The following is a 20,424-nucleotide window of genomic DNA, read 5'->3' on the forward strand; positions in this document are numbered from 1 at the left end:
TTTCTTTTTATTCACTCTACAAAGTCAAAGATTTTTTGCTATTTATACCTTTTTTTGTTCGTTTTCTCTTAAAAAAATTAAAAAATCTTTTCCAAACATATTGATTTTTTTCATCTCATATTTTAGTCAAAAAAATTACAAAAAAATTCATTTTCCAATGTATCCTAATTGTCTAAGAAGGCCAGGTGTATATGTCATCCCATCTAAAGTGAAGAGTAATTATTTGGACTTGTACTAACCCTTCACATTATTCAACACAAAATACTTGTCATGCTGTATCCAATTAATCAAACAAAAAGTAATAAATCCCACTGTTTTAAGTAATAAAAATCAAATTAAGGCACCTCATAAATTTGCCTAAGACCCAAATAGTTTTCCTCACCCTAATAATCAGTCAGATGCCTAGTTTTATATTTCAATAATAAAAAGGCAGAGTTTGAATTGTTTATGTCCTTAGACAAAATTTGGTTAAGAGCAAAATGGTTAGAAGTGGGGAAAATAAAAATAAAAAATAATTTTTTCTAAGTTGGTTTATCATGAAAGTAGTAAAAGTTACAGTAAAATTAATTTTCCGACTAACGGGTCCACACCACATGTACTGCTATCAGTGGCCCACACCACATGTACTGCTATGCTATCAGTGGCGTAATTAGGAATTTCAACTAGTAGGATCATTTAACAAGTCATTATTAATGTTATATATTATTTTATATTTTTAATTCTACAAAACTTATTAATATTAGCATTCACGTGATACTTGTAAATTACATTTACATTTTAGATTAGATTGACAAAAATAATTCAAATTACTTCAATTAAAAAAAAAAACAATATTAATATTTTGAAAAATATATATATTCACATTTTATGAGAATATTCGATGTTGCTTTTTATTAAGAGCTCGATCTTTTTTTCTCATCCTAATGTGAGACAAGTTCTCAAACTTATTTCAAGCTTTTCAAAATACAATAAGGAAGGTATTGAAAATACTTCTCATTCTAATGTGAGACAAGTTCGCAAACTTATTTCAAGCTTTTCAAAATACAATAAGGAAGGTTTTGAAAATACCTGTAAGCTTTTAACATTATTTTTGAAAATTTCCCAACAAGCTTTATATTGTAAAGAGTAATGTTAGGGATCATAAAAAAAATATCATGAAGGTGATCATGAAAGATTCTCCACACATACAATAAAACACGACACACTAATCAAAGAATGAAAAATTTTCATGATGCATTTCATGATATATTTTTCATGATTCATAGCATTATCCTATTGTAAACATTATTTTTATTGTTATAGCCCGAGTAAAGTAAGGATGAAAAATCGGTTTTACTTTGTACGCCTTATTTTTACTTTTGCAACCTTGATGTAAGATAAGGATGAAAGATGATAAGAATTGGTTATCTTTAAATTTTCCAAACAGCCGCATTAATCTTTCAAGGGCTTCTGGAGTCTCTGACTCAGTCTTATGTTTCTTAGCTTGATGATATGACCCATTCAACCCTTGTTTGTAAGGTGATTTAACACTATTTGAAAGGTGAAAATACTTTGTGGAAGTTGCTCAAAAAATAGTCATACACATACACTTTTGATGGATTCAAAGGATATATAGCTATAGCATATTAGTTTCTCTACCTGAAAACATTGCAGTGAAATCATTTTCATACAAGAAATTAACTGATGGATTCTTTTTCTCATTATTTTGTCTAACATGCGGAATTTTTTTTTTTTTTTTCCCCACACAATAGAATGTTAGTAGTTTAAGTATTAAATTGCACCAGAGATTTTGAGAGAATTTCCTAAGAAGCAGTAGTCCTGTCTCAATCATCCACTTGTCGACTGTAGGAACTTTGACATATTCCTCACTCGGTTGTTATCCCCCCCATCGCATTCATCATCAAGTAATCTACTTCAAAATCCTCCTACCATGTTAGACTTTTTCTTTAGAGAAAAAAGAGATACTTCAAAGAAAAAACTTCCATTATGATATATTCTATGGATACCAAGAAAGTGCCCTGCTTGTATTTTGTTGTCTATATGTATGTGCTTGTAAATTAGGATGGGTACAGAGTGCAAGTAATTTCATAATAATACATCACAGTTTGCCAAAGCTAGTCTCCAGTTTCTTCCCATTCATTAACATCTTGTTTTCTTTTCTTTTCTTTTCTTTTCTTTTCTTTTCTCAAGTAATTGTAGTTCTACTTCTGAAGAATCATTTTATGGCTGACCCAATTTCACTAGTAGTAGGTCCCCTAGTTAATATTGTCATAGAAAAAGCTACTTCCCTAATCGACCAAAATTTCCAGTCACTGACAGGTGTGGAGAAAGATGTTAAAACTCTCTCAAGCACGCTGACTTCAATCCAATCTGTGCTTAAAGATGCTGAGGACAAGCAACTTCACAGCGAGCAGTTGAGAGATTGGCTTGGAAAGCTCAAAGCAGCAGCTTATGACTCACAAGACGTATTGGAAACATTTGAAACCGATGCCTGCCTGTGGCAACGAAAACAGCAGGTACGAAACTGTCATCCTCCTTTTAGTGGCAGTAAAATTTCATACAAATTAGAGGCTGCGCGTGAGATTAAGGATATTTTAGTAAGACTTGATGAGATTGCTAGAGAAAAAGAAAAGTTTAATCTCAATGTGAATGTTATCAATGGACAAACAGATGAGAGTAGGAACACTAGTTCTTTAGTGGTTGAAGCTGATGTGGTTGGTAGAGAGGATGACAAAAATAAAATAGTTGATCAGTTGCTATCGAAGGAATTTGATAGGGAAGGGGACATTTCTGTAATTCCTGTCATTGGGATGGGAGGATTGGGCAAGACAACTCTTGCTCAAGTGGTCTACAACGATGATAGAGTTAAAAAACATTTTGAATTTATGATGTGGGTGTGTGTCGGAGTGGATTTCAACTACAGAAGAATCCTAAAAGAAATGATAGAATATCATTCCACGATGAATTATGATAACATCAATGCATTGTCAGATGAACAATTAGAATCTCGCCTTCTATCATTCTTCGCTAGAAAAAGCTTTTTTCTAGTCCTAGATGATGTATGGATCGAGAGTTATGATGCCTGGGATAAGCTTCAAAAAGTCTTAAAACAAGGGAGAAAGGGATCTAGAGTATTAATCACTAGTCGAAACACTAGGGTTGCGAACCTCACCATTGGCACACAACGTCCCTATTGCTTAGACTATTTGCCCGAAGACCAGTGTTGGTCATTGTTTGAACAAATTGTGTTTAAACAAAATAATATAACGGGCAATGAGAGTAAAGATTTGGAGCATATTGGCAAGGAAATTGTACGCAAATGTAATGGACTGCCTTTGGCTGTCAAGGCAATGGGAGGTCTCTTGCGTGGTAACCATGATGTGAACAAATGGCAGAAAATCCTAGAGCATGACATTTGGGAAGCGGAGGAGAAAAGCACTAATACGGGGAAGCCAATTGTTTTGCCCGCCTTAAAATTGAGTTATGACAATCTACCTTCATGCTTAAAGCAGTGTTTTCTATATTGTTCCATATTTCCTAAGGGTTATATGTTTGATAAGAGCGAGTTGGTCAAATTGTGGAAGGCAGAATCCTTTATTCATTCTGACGAAATTGGAAGCGATTATTTTGATGACTTGTTAATGAGGTCCTTCTTTCAACTTTTAGACATTGACAGCATGCAGAGGTACAGGATGCATGATCTTATCCATGGATTGGCACAATCAGTTTCGAGCACCCATTACTACCAAGTCAAGGATAATGAATCGTGCCATGTCTCTGAAAGTCATCGCCATGTATCATTGCTTTGTGAAAATGTCGAGAACCTTGCTTTAGAAATCACTGATAAGTCTAAGAGGCTGCGCACACTACTATTTCCTAGTGAACACCATAAAGTCTTTGGGCAAGCCCTTGACAAACTGTTCCGAAATTTGAAATACATACGCGTGTTGGATTTGAGTTCAAGCACACTTGGGGAATTGCCAAACTCGATTAAAGAGTTGAAGTTGTTGCACTACCTTGATCTTTCTAAAACCGAAATCACAGCACTCCCCAACTCCATATGCAGCCTTTACAATTTGCAAACACTAAAACTATTAGGGTGTTTTTCGCTCTTCGAACTGCCAAAACACCTTAGTAACTTAGTCAACTTGGAGCATCTCGAGCTAGATGATATGTTCTGGTTCAAGTCATCCACGTTACCTCCAAGAATGGGTTGCCTAACCAGACTCCAAAATCTGCATGCTTTTCAGATCAAACACAATTCTGGTTATGGAATTGATGAATTGAAGGATATGAAGTGCCTCAAAGGAACTTTACATATTTCCAAGCTCGAGAATGTAACAAATGCAGCAGAGGCAAAGTTGAAAGACAAAGAAAAGCTTGAGAAGGTGGTGTTTGAATGGAGCAATAGTGATGGTGATCCACAGCATGAAGCAACTGATGAAAGCGTGCTTGAAGACCTTCAACCTCACTCAAATCTCAAAGTGCTCCAACTTTTGTGCTACAAGGGGACTAGATTTCCATCCTGGATAAGAGATGGGTTGCTCCAAAAACTCGTTAATCTATCCTTTAATCATTGTTCAAACATCAAAGTGCTATCTCTTGGGAGGTTGGAGCACCTTAAAGAGCTCCACATTAAAGAAATGTTGGAGTTGGAGGAATGGCCAGAGGCGGACTACATTTCTCTGCACACACTGAAGATTAGCAACTGCCCCAAGCTAATTTGTTTGCCCAGCCTCTTTCCTGACATGGAAGTCTTGAAGATCAAAAAGTGTGACTCATTGAAGACCCTTCCACTGACCCCCTTCCTTTGTTCTCTTACACTTGTCGACAATCTTGTTCTGGAGGATTGGAACGAAAAGTTAGAGCCTATTTTTTTCATTAATGATCAAGGCCAAAGGGAGCCGCTTCATTCTGTTAATGATCAAGGCGAAACTGTTGAGGTAAAGGCATCTTACTTCAGACTTCTTACGGATATAAAAATCGTTAATTGCCCCAAGTTAGAGCCACTGCCAAAATCCGTTTCACCAGAGAAATTAGAGATAAGTGGCTGTCAACAATTGAACACCCTCCCAGAGCTCTCTCTATATCTTCAGCATTTAGCACTAGATGGTTGCCATGGTGAAACACTATTGAGGGCAATTCCAAACACCGATTCTCTATTCTCGTTGGTCATTTCCAACATCTCAGGCATAACCCATCTTCCAAAGTTACCACAACTTTCTGGGCTTAAGGCATTATACATACATTATTGCAGCGATCTTGTATCTCTATTCGAAGAAGAATCATCGTTCCAAGGCCTATCTTCTCTCAAACTTCTATCCATTTGGAACTGTCCCCAACTTGTGACACTTCTAAGTCAAGGGCTACCTGCTACAATCGAGTGTCTTAGTATTGGTTCATGCCACAGTCTCATGTCCCTAGGTCCCAACGAAGGGCTGAAGAACCTTACCTCTCTTAGGGATCTTTACATTGATGACTGCCCTGCACTCCGGTCATTGCCAGAGGAGGGGCTTGCAACCTCTCTCCAACATTTGCACATTGAAGGTTGTCCGTTGTTATTGAAGGAATGTCAAAATGACGTTGGCCCAAATTGGCTAAACATCAAGGACATTCCTGATCTAGAGATTGAGCATCCCAATTCCAAAACAAAAGTATCTTCACCAGCTTGGTATCGCCAATTTATTTGTTGTAAAGGTTAGTGCTCACTTTGTCAGTAGCATCGACTTTTTATTTTTCCTCTCCCATTGATTTGGTTTAGTATCAAATATCAACAATTTTTGATTTTCTAAATTTTGTTCTCCTCTACTTACTGAAGTTATTATTCTCTTGTATGACACATATATAGAAAATGCAAACTGTATTGACAAAGAGCAATTACTTCTTTCATAGATCATTTTTTTATTTTTATATCATATATCATGCTTACAATCATCATCATTTAATCTGCAGGAATTGACAGTGAGAATTTGAGCAACCACAACAGCTCAATTCACGGATCTTACAGCAAAAGGATAAAGGTAAAAAATCAACTTTGCTTTCCATGTTTATGCTTTTGGTGTTTGGAGTGAAATAAACAAATGTATATGGTCGATTTTGTTACACAAAATATTAAACTTTCAGCTGTTAATCCAATATCAAATTGATGATGATTTGAGAAAGAACTACCAATGGTCAAAAGATTTGATTTGGGAGGCAAAATGTAAGGATTGCATGCTTGGTTGATATTCTTGGTTGCATCCAAATACAAGTTTACTAGCGCTAACGCGGTGTATGCACGGGCAAGTAAGAAAAGGTGGTGAATAATACAAAAAATTAACTATTAAATACTATGATACTTAACGAATAGATTTGAGTTATCTCACTATGTGTATATAGGTATGCAGATTGATTAATTTTTTTAAAGCAGACTTGTTTGTGGTTCGCTTCGGATATATGGTTGTTTGGTGGGTTTGAATTCGGCATTTTTGTTCTCTCTCTTCATTTTTTTTTTCTTTCCAATTTGTATATTAACAAGCGGTGTTCCTTTCACCGTTGCTTAAGCCTCATTTATTGTCTTGTCTCTGCAATTGTTTTTATTCTTCTCTTTACTTTTACATATATAAACATACATACAGTACATACTTTCCCTCTCCTTCTTTCAATCAATCTCCTTTTCAGACACCCTTTGGATGTTCTTTTGAAATCTTCGCTGAACCATCCCTTAGCGAACTCCAACATGAAGTAGATCTTCATCTTTGTAGCCAAGACCTCGAAGAGATGGACAATGTTGCATTTTCCGAGAACATGAACTCTGGCATTTTCTCTAGCCAGAGATAGTAACTCTGTATTCTTCCTCAAAATCCTCTTCTCTTGGCATGAAACCACTGACCGAAAATCAAATCAAAACCTCTAAGAAATTAAATTTATTTAAAAGTATCATTAACTAATTTCATATTTGCTTCATATATTTGTTGTTTAATTTTTACTTTTATTGTGAGTTTCTACTTCAAAAAATTGTTTCAATTAGTGGTGTTGATGTTGAATTTGAGCTTGGATTTGAAAGATCTAAGATGGGGTGAAGTGGTTAGTTGTACAGATAATAATAATAAATAATAAATAAAAAATAAAAACTTACTGAATTTCAACTGATAAGAAAAACATGCTTGCTGAATTTAAACAGATAAGAAAAATAAGTTTGGTGAATTTCAAAAAATATTAAAATAAGTTGGACAGATAGGAAAAGAATTTCAACAGATAGAATTTTTGAAGAGATAGGTTATATATAAAAATTTTAATCTTTGACCAGTAAATGTTCTTATCACCAAATAAGAATTTCCCTATATCCTCTTTAAATTGGGGTTTTTACCACTTATCCCTTTATTTTATGCATACTCAAAATTGCATGAAAATAATGAGATTTTTCAAAGGTTAAGGCAGCTAAAATACTATTTTATTTTATAATTACTGAAAATTGTATGAAAATAATGAAAACTTCAAAATTGTAGTGAGCCAAAGTAAAATTACCTAGATTTTGAAGGGGCTGATGTAAAAATTATATAAATCTTGAAGGGGTTAAAATGCAAAATTCTTTTATAAATATTCAAAATTGCATGGTCAAAATAGGATTTTGGAATTGTTATAGTTTCTGCTCCTGTGTAATTTTGATTTGTTATTCTTAAGCTCTGTTCTAGTATGATAATTTGTTGCAAATTCATATATATATCCCCACCCTTTTAGCTGGGGTGTAGGATTATCAGGAATTGGATATATTCAGTATATTTTAGAAATTTTAGGTGACATCTTTGAGGTGGATACATTAAAGGACAAATAAAATAGTGATGGAAATCCTTGGAAATATGATTAATTCCTACTTTGGAGGAGCTTAAACAACCATAGCCATAACAAAATAACTCTACCCATAGCATAGGTTGTGCTTACATGTATCATGTGGTAAGGAAGAAGAGACAGACTTAGGAACAACTTTGTTCTCAGTGCTATAATTACCCATGAGATTGATCCTATGTGATTGAGAACCTCTTTGTGGTGTTGAGAAGTAAAAGGGCCTATGAAGAGCCAAGTCCAATGCCTAAAATTCATGTGAGAAGAAAAGGACATGCGAAGACCTAAAGCTGAAGCAAACCATACCGGTTTGATAAATTCACACATCAAGAAAAGATGCTCTTGTCTTGGACTTAAATTAATTGATCGAATGAGGCTTAATATCTTTACAGGAAGCTAACATTTACAAAACAACTCAAGTGCTCAACGGCTCAATCTCATATTACTTGGTCCATCAGATTTGATGTGTTAAGGCATCAGTAATTTTTATGTGGATAGTATCCTTGGCTCCTTTAATCCAGATACTCAATCTCATATTACTTGGTCTATCAAATTTGATGTGTTAAGGTGTCAGTAATTTTTACATAGATAGCATCCTTGGTTCCATTAATCCAGATAATGTAAAATTGATCCATTCTTCTACATGCTTGATCAATTGAATGTGGTGTAGATTAACTATACTAGGTGAAATTTGATTTTTTATATGGTTTCTTTCTCTACCAGAATTTCCCTGTACTCCTTTTGGACTTGATTGAGATATATGGAAATTATGGAGCATTTAGGCTGGGCGTAAAAGTCAATTAACCCCATATCATTTCCTTATTTTTGAAGCGCATATTCATTATCTCGACTGAGGGCATAAGAGAAATGTCAAAGCTACTATAATAGATATTTGTTTTGTTGAGTTCATGACCATAGTAAGTTTCATCGGCTAGATTAGCTATTGGGCTTGGCTTTTAGAATCCATAGACTTGGTGATGTAGGAAAACTTGCTGGATTTTTAAACGGAGGCTATTTAAATGCCCAAACAGTGAGTAATTTAAATTGAAGGCTAATAGGAAGGAGAAGGGATTAGGGTTGATTTGGGGGTAATATAAGATAAGGTTTTGGGACTGAAATGTACATTTTTAATGGGCTGTGATGTTAAAACCTACCACTACCACCTACTACCACCTACTACTACCACCTACTACTACCACCTACTCCACCTACTACCTACCTACCTACCTACTCTCCTCTTCTATATATAGGAATCATTGTAAACATATTCATACATCAATCAATAATGCATCAATTTTAACATGGTATCAGAGCGAGGTTAAGCACTTAGTATTTTTCGCTTCACCGGCGGCCGTCGCCTTGGCCGCCCGCCGGACCTCAACCTAGTCCGCTAGAATTTTCTATACATACCTTGAAATTTCTTCGAGTCCACCACCTTCACGCCCAACTCCTTCGAGTCGCTGTCCTTGACTCACCCAGTCAACCCAGACACACACATAGACGACACACAAGCTCTCTTTCTGCTATATCACACAGATACACATCCATGGGCAAGGGGGGGTGACTGATTATGCTGGCTCTCTCTTGACAGATTGGTTTAGGGAGAGGAAGACACTGATACACACACACGGCAGAAATCTCTCTCCCTCAGCTATCTTGCAGTACCACCACTTTTGCACCGAGCCACCACCACTGCCCCTCCTCTCACTGTTGTCCTCCCATACACCACCGTCTCGGTCGTCTTCATTTACCACCACTGTTGACCTTAACCCGTCGCTGCAGTCCCTTCAATCTGATCAACGGCTGGACACACACACACAATGCAAATCTCTCGTTCTCTCTCTGGAATACGCACACCATCCTCATGGTCATTCAGTAGACTCATCTGTATGAATGAAATGCTCTAGTAGCTGAAGAAAATGGGTTCTCAACAACGGCTGCAGAGTTTTCCAAGCATAGGAATTGAAAATAAAAAAAAATAAATAAAAAATAAAAATAAAAAAAAAGGCACTTACAAGGGGAAGAAGTTTAATGCCATCTGCCACTTTTTTGGTTATTAAGATGGGTCATTTCTATGGGAAGCTGTGCAAATGGTGGTGTTATGGTATGCTATCACAAACCACAGGACATGGATCTTTGTCCTCCTCTACGGCTATTCCATGGGTGTCGAGTTATCCACAGACAATGTCATCGCAGAGTACTTTTACGACAGGTTCAATCTCAAGTTCCACACTGCTGGCACCATCGCAGCCATCTTCGGCATGGCCAACCTCATCGCCCGCCCCTTCGGCGGATTCGCTTCCGACTACTCCGCCAGATTCTTCGGCATGAGAGGCCGCCTATGGACCCTTTGGATCCTCCAAACACTCGGCGGACTCTTCTGCTTCCTCCTCGGCCACGCCAACTCCGTCCTCATCGCCATCTCCATGATGATCCTCTTCTCCACCGGCGCTCAGGCCGCCTGCGGAGCCACCTTCGGCATCATCCCCTTCATTTCTCGCCGATCTCTCGGAGTCATTTCTGGCATGGTCGGAGCCGGTGGGAATTTTGGGTCTGGTTTGACACAGTTGATCTTTTTTCACAAGCTCCAAGTACTCAACTCAAATGGGTTTATCTTAGCTTACTCAGATGCTATCTCAATGGAAAGTTTTCACTTTTTTGAATAAAGCCACCGCATTACACACAACCAATTTTTTTTATCATCATCATCATCATGTACCCCACTCTCTCTCTCTCATTTTTTCACTTTCCAACCCACCAGCGCACATGCTTTCCCCATTAATATATTATTATTATTATTATTATTATTATTATTATTCCACCAATATATATATATATATATCTATATATACCGAACACCATTGCCGATTTTCACAAAATCGTGGGACAAGAAACCACGTGAACCACTTTCCTTATTTCCCCCATCTTTCATTTTGATTTCAGCTATATTCTTATTATTTCTTTCTTTATTTTTCTTTCCCATTATTTTTAATCTTTTTCCAATTCCATTCATACCATATAGCTTTGCACACCAAACCATATTTTATTCATCTCAGGGATCAACCCCGATCACAATTTTACACACAACAACAAAAAAAAAAAAAAACAAAAAAAAATAAAAATAAAAAAACAACAAACCAAAATACAACACCAAAAGATTTGTTTTCTTTTCTGCAGACGGCCACCCACCGCCCTCACTCTTTCGCCTATTCCGCTAGTCTTTTCTTTTTGCCTCCGTCCTGGGCGGTCCTTGACGGTGCTGCCTCCGTGTTTCCCACGCCACCGAGCACGTTCACTCCCCCCTGCTTCTCCACTGCAGCATATGGCGGACCTCCAAATCGGAACATCACGGTGGCCTTCCGCTTCAGCTCCTTATTTTCCGCCTTTAGCACACTTATCTCTGCTCGCGCATCCTTATACATGCGCTGGAGCAGAGCCAGTTGGGCGTTTAACTGCTGCACCTCATTTGTCCTACTCTGCAGCCGGTGCGACAAGTTTGTGACCGCAGTCATGGTTTCCACACATGACTTCAATGTATACTGATTGGCTTCAATATCCGCTTGCACTGCCATTTTTTGCTCCACAGACCGCATATGAAAGTTTAACGGCGCAAAACCAGAGGCGCTTGGTTGCGGTTCAAGGGCCACCGCACCAGTTATTTCTCTTGTGGACTCGTTGAGGTCTGGAAAGAGAGTGAGCAGACCACGGGAAGAAGAGGCCATTTTCTGGGCAACCGAGTGTTACAGAGTATCTCTCTCAGAAAACGAAGAGTTTTTCAGAGGTTTTTCGCAAGTTTTTGTCTTAGCCTCAGCCTCAGCCTCAGCCTCCGTCTTGGTTAAATAGCCAAGGCCGACACGCGCATCGTGTGCCGCTCGGCGCTAGACGACAACATGGGCGCGCAAGCCAAGGTAGTCCCGCGCATCGCCATAATGTCCGGCACACCTTTTTATGGATTGGGCACGCCTTTTGATGGCACGCCTTTTGAAAGATTGGACACACCTTTTGAGGGTGCAGCTTTTCCAATGGTCCGACATGACCCCCTAAACTGTCCCGATATTTGATTCCGGTTAGCTTTTACAACGGTCCGGCATGACCCCATAAACTATCCCGACATTGATTCCGGTCAGCTTTTACAACGGTCCGACATGACCCCCTAAACTGTTCCGACATTGATTCCGGTTAGCTCCTACAACGGTCTGCCACCACCATACAGTGTCTTCACCAACGGTCTGACACGACCATACAGTGTCTCCTATCCTCTTTTATTTTATGTATTAGTATATTTTCTTGTTTTGTTACTCTCTCCAAACTCAAGTTGGTTAGTTCCTATCCCCCTTGAGTTTGCGGGGGGCTGTTAAAACCTACCACTACCACCTACTACCACCTACTACCACCTACTACACACCTACCACTACCACCTACTACCACCTACTCCACCTACTACCTACCTACCTACCTACTCTTCTCTTCTATATATAGGAATCATTGTAAACATATTCATACATCAATCAATAATACATCAATTTTGACATGTGATTGATAACCCAAGAACAACAACTTAAGTATGAGCACAAAGAAGAAGAAAGAGAGGAAGTAGAAGAAGAAGAGGGAGAAAGAGGTGCTTCATCCTCGCAAGGGTTAGGCCAATCACACACAAACACAACATTAAATTCTCATAATATCAACTCTTCTATTGAATCATTAAGATTATACATATATTTATAGGCAAAGATTATCCTACTTCTACAAGGACTATGACTTATATTTGAAAACACATAATATTTGGCAATTGTTAATATTCTAGACCAACTAAGACTACGATTTCCAATTCCACTTCAATCTCATAATAGGGAAACTTTGATTACTTCTAAATTCTAGTTTTACTCCAACTTCAAAATAGAAGACTTGTTTGTTTTTGACCACTAAGATTATTGTAGACATAATAAAATTCATATATAATGACCTATTTAGTCAATCGATCAATAATAACCCAAATAGCATTGTTACCACATTGGGTCCTAGGTAACCCTGTCACAAAATCCATAGTAATATATTCCCACTTCCACTCGGGAATAGAAAAAGGTTGTAACTTACCTGTAGGTCTCTGATGTTCAACTTTCACTTGTTGACATACCATACATTGAGCAACATACTGAGCAATTTCCCTCTTCATATTATTCCACCAAAAGTTTCTCTTCAAATCTTTATACATTTTAGTGCTCCCTGGATGTACAGTATACCCTGAACTGTGAGCTTCTCTCAGGATTTCTCTCTTGAGCTCTAAATCATTAGGCACACACAACCTCTCTCCAAATCTCAAGGTTCCATCTTTATGTATACAAATTCCATCTGTAGCCCTATTTCCATTTAAGCCTTAAGTTTTTGCAACTGAGGATCTCTTCCCTGAGCATCTTTAATTCTATCAATCAATGTGGGTTGAACTCTAAGGTTTGCCAACTGCACTCCATGGCTATGCCATCTAATCTCAATATTCAACCTCTGCAAGTCTTCCAAGATATTCTTTTGGTCAGTGATCAAGGTAGCCAAATTACTCGGGGTCTTTCTACTCAAGGCATCTACCACTACATTGGCTTTTCCTGGATGATAATTAATAGTCAAACCATAGTCATTTAATAGCTCCAACCATCGCCCTTGCCTCATATTCAATTCTTTTTGAGTGAAAATATACTTCAAACTTTTATGATCAGTGAATATCTCACATTTCATCCCATACAGGTAGTGCCTCCAAATTTTCAATGCAAACACCACGGCAGCCAACTCCAAATCATGCGTAGGATAATTCTGCTCATATGGCTTCAACTGCCTAGACGCATATGCCACTACCTTATCATTCTGCATCAGGACACAACCCAAGCTCATCTTCGATGCATCACTATAGATGGTAAAACCTTCATCTCCGGACAAAACTATAAGTACTGGAGCACACACCAATTGACTCTTTAGATCTTGGAAACTCTTCTCACAATCATCAGACCACTCAAATTTAACTCCTTTTTGTGTTAAACGAGTCAAAGGCATAGAAATTCGGGAAAATCCCTCAACAAACCTTCTATAATATCCTGCTAAACCCAAGAAGCTACGAATTTCAGTGACACTAGTAGGCCGATTCCACTCCACCACCGCCTCCACTTTCTTAGGGTCAACAGACACCCCATCTTCAGATATCACATGACCCAAAAATGATACACTTTCCAACCAAAATTCACACTTCTTCAATTTAGCAAATAAATTCTTCTCCCTTAATATCTGCAACACTATTCTCAGATGTTCTTCGTGCTGCTCTTTACTCTTCGAGTACACAAGAATGTCATAAATAAAAATTACCATAAACTGATCTAAGAAGGGTTAAAATACTTTGTTCATTAAATCCATAAAAGCTGCAGGCGCATTGGTCAACCCAAACGACATCACTAAAAATTCATAATGCCCATATCTAGTTCAGAAGGCTGTCTTAGGTATATCTTCTGCCTTAACCTTCAACTGGTGATAGCCAGAACGAAGGTCAATCTTAGAAAAAACTTGTGCTCATTGCAACTGATCAAACAGGTCATTTATCCTAGACAAAGGATGTTTATTTCGAATTATCACCTTGTTTAACTCTCGATAATCAAAGCAAAGGCGAAAACTACCATTATTCTTTTTCACAAATAAAACAGGCGCACCCCAAGGAAAAACGCTAGGCCTAATAAAGTCCTTATCTAGTAACTCTTGTAATTGTTCCTTCAACTCTTTCAACACTGCTGGGCCATTCGATACGGAGCCCTAGAGATAGGACCCGTGCCGGGTATCAATTCGATGACAAACTCAATCTCTCTATCTAGTGGCAACCTCAGTAACTCTTCAGGAAAAACATCGTGAAACTCCTTCACAACTAGAATATCCTCTAACTTCAATTCAGTCTCACGGGTATCTCTCACATAAGCTAAATAACCCTCGCAACAATTCCTCAACAATCGTCTAGCTTGCAAAGCTGAGATTACCAAAGGAGGAGTGTTAACTCCACTACCCACAAAACAAAATTCTGGTTGATCAGGAAATTAAAATACTACCCTTTTGCCTCGGCAATCAACAAAAGCATAATTGGTTGCCAACCAATCCATTCCAAGAATTATGTCAAAGTCCCACATATCTAAAACAGTCTAGTCTACAAGCAATCTCCTGCTATCTATACTAACCACACGAGATTTGCCAATGTCTCCTCATGTTCCACTGCAACCTATATGCATCAATAATAAAACCTCATCTTATTCTATTCTCAAGTCCCTATAACATGTAAATAAAATTAACATTATATCAAATTATAAGCGTTCCCAATACTACATCTACCCAATCTCACCACTATTTTATACCAGCCTTTAAAATTATAACCTGGCTCTGATACCATAAAATTGTCACGCCCCAAGCTCCGTGACAACGCCGTACACTCATTTAAGTGAGCATGTAAGGCTAAGAGTCCAACACATAACCAACAATATAAAATGCTCCAATTAAATCCTTAATGTCATAATGCTAAAATCTATAAAAATTGATTATTCTTATCAAATGAAATTATCCACCAAGTCCACTAATAAAATCCATTAACAAAACAATAATCCAAGTACTTAAATCATAGTCCTACTCTCGGCACTCCCACATGTAAAAATAATCTCGCGCAACTCTACTCTTCAAAATCTGAAAAAAAAATAAGAGTAAGCTAGATAGCCCAGTAAATAACCAACCATCACTGCTAGCTGGATCAAGTATACAAAAATAAATAAATAAATCGATAACCAATAAATATAATTTTTTTTTCTACAGTTCAATAAATGAACAATTATTTGTAAGATGGTTTCATAGCTAAAAATAAACAATGTACAATACATTTTAAATGAAAAGCGAACAACATAATTCAAAGTAATTCGTTGTTCAAATCGATGGTTCGATATTCAGATGGTTCAATGATTTGATTCACAAAACCCAAGTCTTAATGACTACAGTCACTTAGCCCGTGACAAGGCCTAGAACCACACATAGGCCGGTGGTAAAGCCCCAAAAGAAACTAGTTTCTATGCCAATAAATAACCCCCATTGGCTAGGGTCCAAATCATAGTCAGACTAGAGTGATGTTCAAAATTCAAACAATACACAACTTTTAAATAAAACATTTGATATTTTCAGAATAAACGTTTAGTACAATTTTCAGAATAGTTTCACCAAATATTCAAATAATTTTCATAATAATATTCGATGTTGTTTTATACTTGACCCATATTTTATTTTAAGAGAACATGAAGGCTATATATAAATATTTATGATTTTAAACAATTCGATAGGAATAAAAAAAAATGAACCAACAGTGATAGAGGATTACTTACCTCAAACAGCTAAAATAATATTTCCCAAGCTAATCTCAAATTACCAAGATCCACCTCAATCTCATAAACCTAATAAAATATTACACCGCATAAACAATTATTATGTGCACCCATCCATCTCTTCTTGTAACAACAATAAAATAAATTAACCCAATAGTCTATTAGGAACTCCCACGATTTAGCATCAAAACAAAGCCATCACGGCTTCAGAAATTCTCAACCCATATTATTCTATTGTTGTTTATATACATGCAAAAATTTGTAATTGCTTGTAGTCAATCGTGTATCCCACAAATACACCACCATTAAACTTAACCCATCACATATCAATCTCAAAATATGAACCACCTAAACGGGATGCAAAATACACTCTAAAATTGAGCAAAATTGAGACCCCCAACATAGACTACATCAATATATCTATTTAATCATATATGCCCATAAAATCATCTATTGATATATTAACACCAAAATCATAGATAAGAATACAATAAAATAAATCTTACCTTAAGTGATGAATAAAGAAAAATCACCACTCTATGAATCCTCCTTCTTCACTTTGGTTTTGTTTTGTTTTCTTTAATTTTTCTTTTACCTTCTCAAACCCTAGCCGCCTATGGAGCAATTCACAGCCTCTATTTTGTTTGTTTCCCAAGACTTAAAGCCACAATAGGTGGGCCTATTAACCTAATTTCTCAAAGTTACAAAATTACCTATCTAAGTAATAGAAAATATAATGCCATCTCATAACTAATTCTTTGATATTAATAAATGACCCATATAAATTAATTTAATTACTAATCTATCCAATAAAATAATCCTACACACAACTTGGGTTTTACATTCTTCCCCTTTTAAAAGAAATTTCGTCCTCGAAATTTGACATACCTGTAGTCTCAAAAAGTTGTGGATACTTTTGTCTCATTTCATCCTCAAGTTCCCAAGTAGCTTCTTTCTCCGAGTGGTTGCTCCATTGAACCTTAACGTAGTGGATGACTCGACGCCTCAAAATCTGCTCCTTATCAACAATTCTTACAGGGTGTTCCTCATAGGTCAAATCCTCCTTAAACTGTAACGGTGCATGATCAATCACATGATTAGGATTCGGTATATACTTCCTCAACATCGAAACATGGAAGACATTATGAACTACAACTAGTGAAGGTGGTAGGGCAAGTCTGTAAGCTACTTCACCAATTCGATCTGAAACCTCAAATGACCCAACAAATCTACGACTCAATTTACCACGAACACCAAACCTTATTACTCCTTTCATAGGAGACACCTTAAGGAACACATGGTCTCCAAACCCAAACACCAAATTGTGTCTCTTGTTATCTGCATAACTTTTCTTTCTACTCTGTCTCGTGCAAAGTCGCTCTCTAATAAGATTGATCTTGTCCACTATTTGTTGCACAATCTCAGGCCCTAATAACTTTCTTTCACCCACATCATCCCAACAAACAGGTGATCTACACTTTCGTCCATATAAAGCCTCATATGGTGCCATCTGAGTGCTCGCATGATAACTATTATTATAAGAGAATTCCACTACGGCCAAATGCTCATCCCAAGAACCTCCAAGATCAATAATACAGGCCTTCAACATGTCTTCAACAGTCTGAATAGTTCTCTTTGACTATCCATCAGTTTGAGGATGAAAGGCCGTGCTAAAATTCAAACTAGTGCCCAAAGCTGTATGCAAACTCCTCCAAAACATAGATACAAATTTGCTATCTCTATCAGACACTATGGTCATCGCAATACCATGCAACTTCACAATCTCCTTGATATACAATTTTGCAAACCTCTCTAAGGAGAACCCTAATGCCGCACACTCATTTAAGTGAGCAGATTTAGTCAATCGATCAATAATAAACCAAATAGCATTGTTACCATCTTGGGTCCTAGGTAACCCTGTCACAAAATCCATAGTAATATGTTCCCACTTCCACTTGGAAATAGAAAAAGGTTGTAACTTACCTGTAGGTCTCTGATGTTCAACTTTCACTTGTTGACATACCATACATTGAGCAACATACTGAGCAATTTCCCTCTTCATATTATTCCACCAAAAGTTCTTCTTCAAATCTTTATACATTTTAGTGCTCCCTGGATGTACAGTATACCCTGAACTGTGAACTTCTCTCAGGATTTCTCTCTTGAGCTCTAAATCATTAGGCACACACAACCTCTCTCCAAATCTCAAGGTTCCATCTTTATGCATACAAATTCCTTTCCAAATTCTCCAACCAAACACAACCTAAAGATGTCACATGGTGAGTGTAAAGTTGTGCAGATTCGTGATTCATTTATGAAACTTTCATGAATCTTGTCTACAGTTAACCCCTTGGGGAAAAAAAAAAAACAACGTTAAAAAATATCAATAGGTGAAAAGAAATAACTTGTTTATGCTTTGGTTGGAGGAGATAGCAGTAAAAATGAAGACACCATTGACCACCATACACATGGGGTTGATTGGGCTCAGAATGTGGGATGTTTGTTTGCACATTTGGAAGAGCTTTGGATGTTTGCAAGTTAATCCACAATCTGCCCAGGTAATCACCTATCCCTTGAAGTTATATAAATGTGGTAAGAAATCTTAACATTGTGTTTGGTTAGGGGATTTGGAAAGGGAAAAGTGAAATGTAAGTAAAATATATCTACATTTCACCTAATTTCACACACTTTTTCCCTTTCCTTTTCCAAACCTTTCCCAAATTCCCTAACTAAACACAGCATAAGTCTGTCTTACATTATCCTGCAAGTGAAACAAAGCTGTATTTTTTCCCCTTCCTACAGGTTTAGAAGCTGGAATTGTTGGGTTCTGCAATCATCAGTGCTTAGAACCACCATTATGCGTCAATGTTGCTTGGAAGGTAGCTCCAATTCTTTGTGGTTGGTTCTTTGATGGCTCTGAGTTGATGTTATAAATCAGAGATTCAGATCTGACTCAACATAGCCTTCTTAATCACCAGAGGTATACTTTGAAGCGTTTAAAATAAATAAATAAATAAAATTGTAATGCTATGGTCTTCCATTCTTTTAACTTCTATTGTTCTACTTGTAGGTTTTTCTTTCTTTCTTATTTTTCGAGGTTATTGCTTCTTCTTAGGTCATAGAGTTCATTAAAAGTCATTTGGCAATCTCGTTTGACCCATTTTTTCAGTTGTAATCCTATTTTAGTTTGAAGTGTTTTTGGCACAGTTCATGTAATTGTATATTTGTGTGAATCCTTCTCATGCTTATAAGTTGAAAGTAAGTCAGAGCATCCGAACTATAGTTGACAGGCCCACTTAGTTTAAATAGACAAAAATCCAGAGTTCACCACTCGAGCAGTGGTCTAGTGGTGAAATCACTGTTTCTAGGTTTCGGACCCTACTGAGTATAGAGAATGTCCATTCTCCGCTCGAGCAGTGAAGTGATAGCTCTAGCAGTCTAGGTTGGCAAAGTTAGTTAAAAAAAGTCTGAATCTTCATCATTTCCAAATTGTTGCTCTCTCTAGGAGTGTGAAACTGCTTCAGAACTCTAGTGAGAGAATTACACATTTCTTGATGCAGAATTTTGAGATCTATGAGTCCTTGAGCATCGATTGATCATCTTCAATATTTCATTTCATCATTTCTCATCTATGGAGAAGTCCGGTGGATTCCAAAAGGCATTTGTGAAGTTCCCTGGTAGATTCTTAAGGCAGTGATCATGTCGTGGATTTGGCACCTTGAAGATCGATTCAGGGATAGCAATGAATGTGGATTTGACAAGAGCGACTTATCTCCATGTGTGGATTCACCAAGGATTGTAAGAAAATCTTGTAATTGCTCATTTTGAATTAGTGAATTGATTTTCAGGCTTTGAGTTTGTAGTTTTTCATCTCAAATTTACCATGTTAAAATCACACGCCACTCTAGTTGTTTTTGAATTAGTTGATTACATGCTCAGGCTAGCTGTGGCTTTTGATCATTTGGTTAATGGATTTGTCAATTGGTTGAATTGGCAATCGAGTGTTTGACAAATTGCCTAGTAAATCCATAATTGTTGAATCTATCTCCACAAGGGAAATTTAGTTGTGACTTGGAACTTTTTAACTTTGTACCATGGATCTTACATTGCGATTTACAAAATAAACGATTCAAATTATTAAAATAAGATAGCTTGTTGCTAAATTATTTCAGGTCTCGATTAACGGAGACTTGTGCCAAAAGCCACTTATTCGTTATCACCAAAGTGT

General features: G+C 37.1%; 1 protein-coding gene across 2 annotated transcripts; it reads left to right on the forward strand.

The window, feature by feature from the left end:
* Window positions 1-1,930: 1,930 nt before the first annotated feature.
* On the forward strand, window positions 1,931-20,051 carry LOC114310526 (putative disease resistance protein RGA3). Of its 2 annotated transcripts, none has more exons than XM_082916175.1 (5): window positions 1,931-5,697; window positions 5,953-6,020; window positions 18,630-18,754; window positions 18,999-19,176; window positions 19,757-20,051. In XM_082916175.1, exons 1-3 carry the CDS (start codon window positions 2,223-2,225, stop codon window positions 18,633-18,635), a joined length of 3,549 nt encoding a protein of 1,182 aa, XP_082772301.1. In that variant the 5' UTR covers window positions 1,931-2,222; the 3' UTR covers window positions 18,636-18,754; window positions 18,999-19,176; window positions 19,757-20,051. The 2 variants fall into 2 exon arrangements, with proteins under 2 accessions (XP_082772301.1, XP_082772302.1); XM_082916176.1 differs by having other exon boundaries at window positions 18,633-18,754.
* The last annotated feature ends 373 nt before the right edge of the window (window positions 20,052-20,424 follow it).

The sequence above is a fragment of the Camellia sinensis genome, chromosome 2 (assembly GCF_055761805.1).
Source record: "Camellia sinensis isolate YWXY chromosome 2, ASM5576180v1, whole genome shotgun sequence".
Taxonomy (NCBI): Eukaryota; Viridiplantae; Streptophyta; class Magnoliopsida; order Ericales; family Theaceae; genus Camellia; species Camellia sinensis.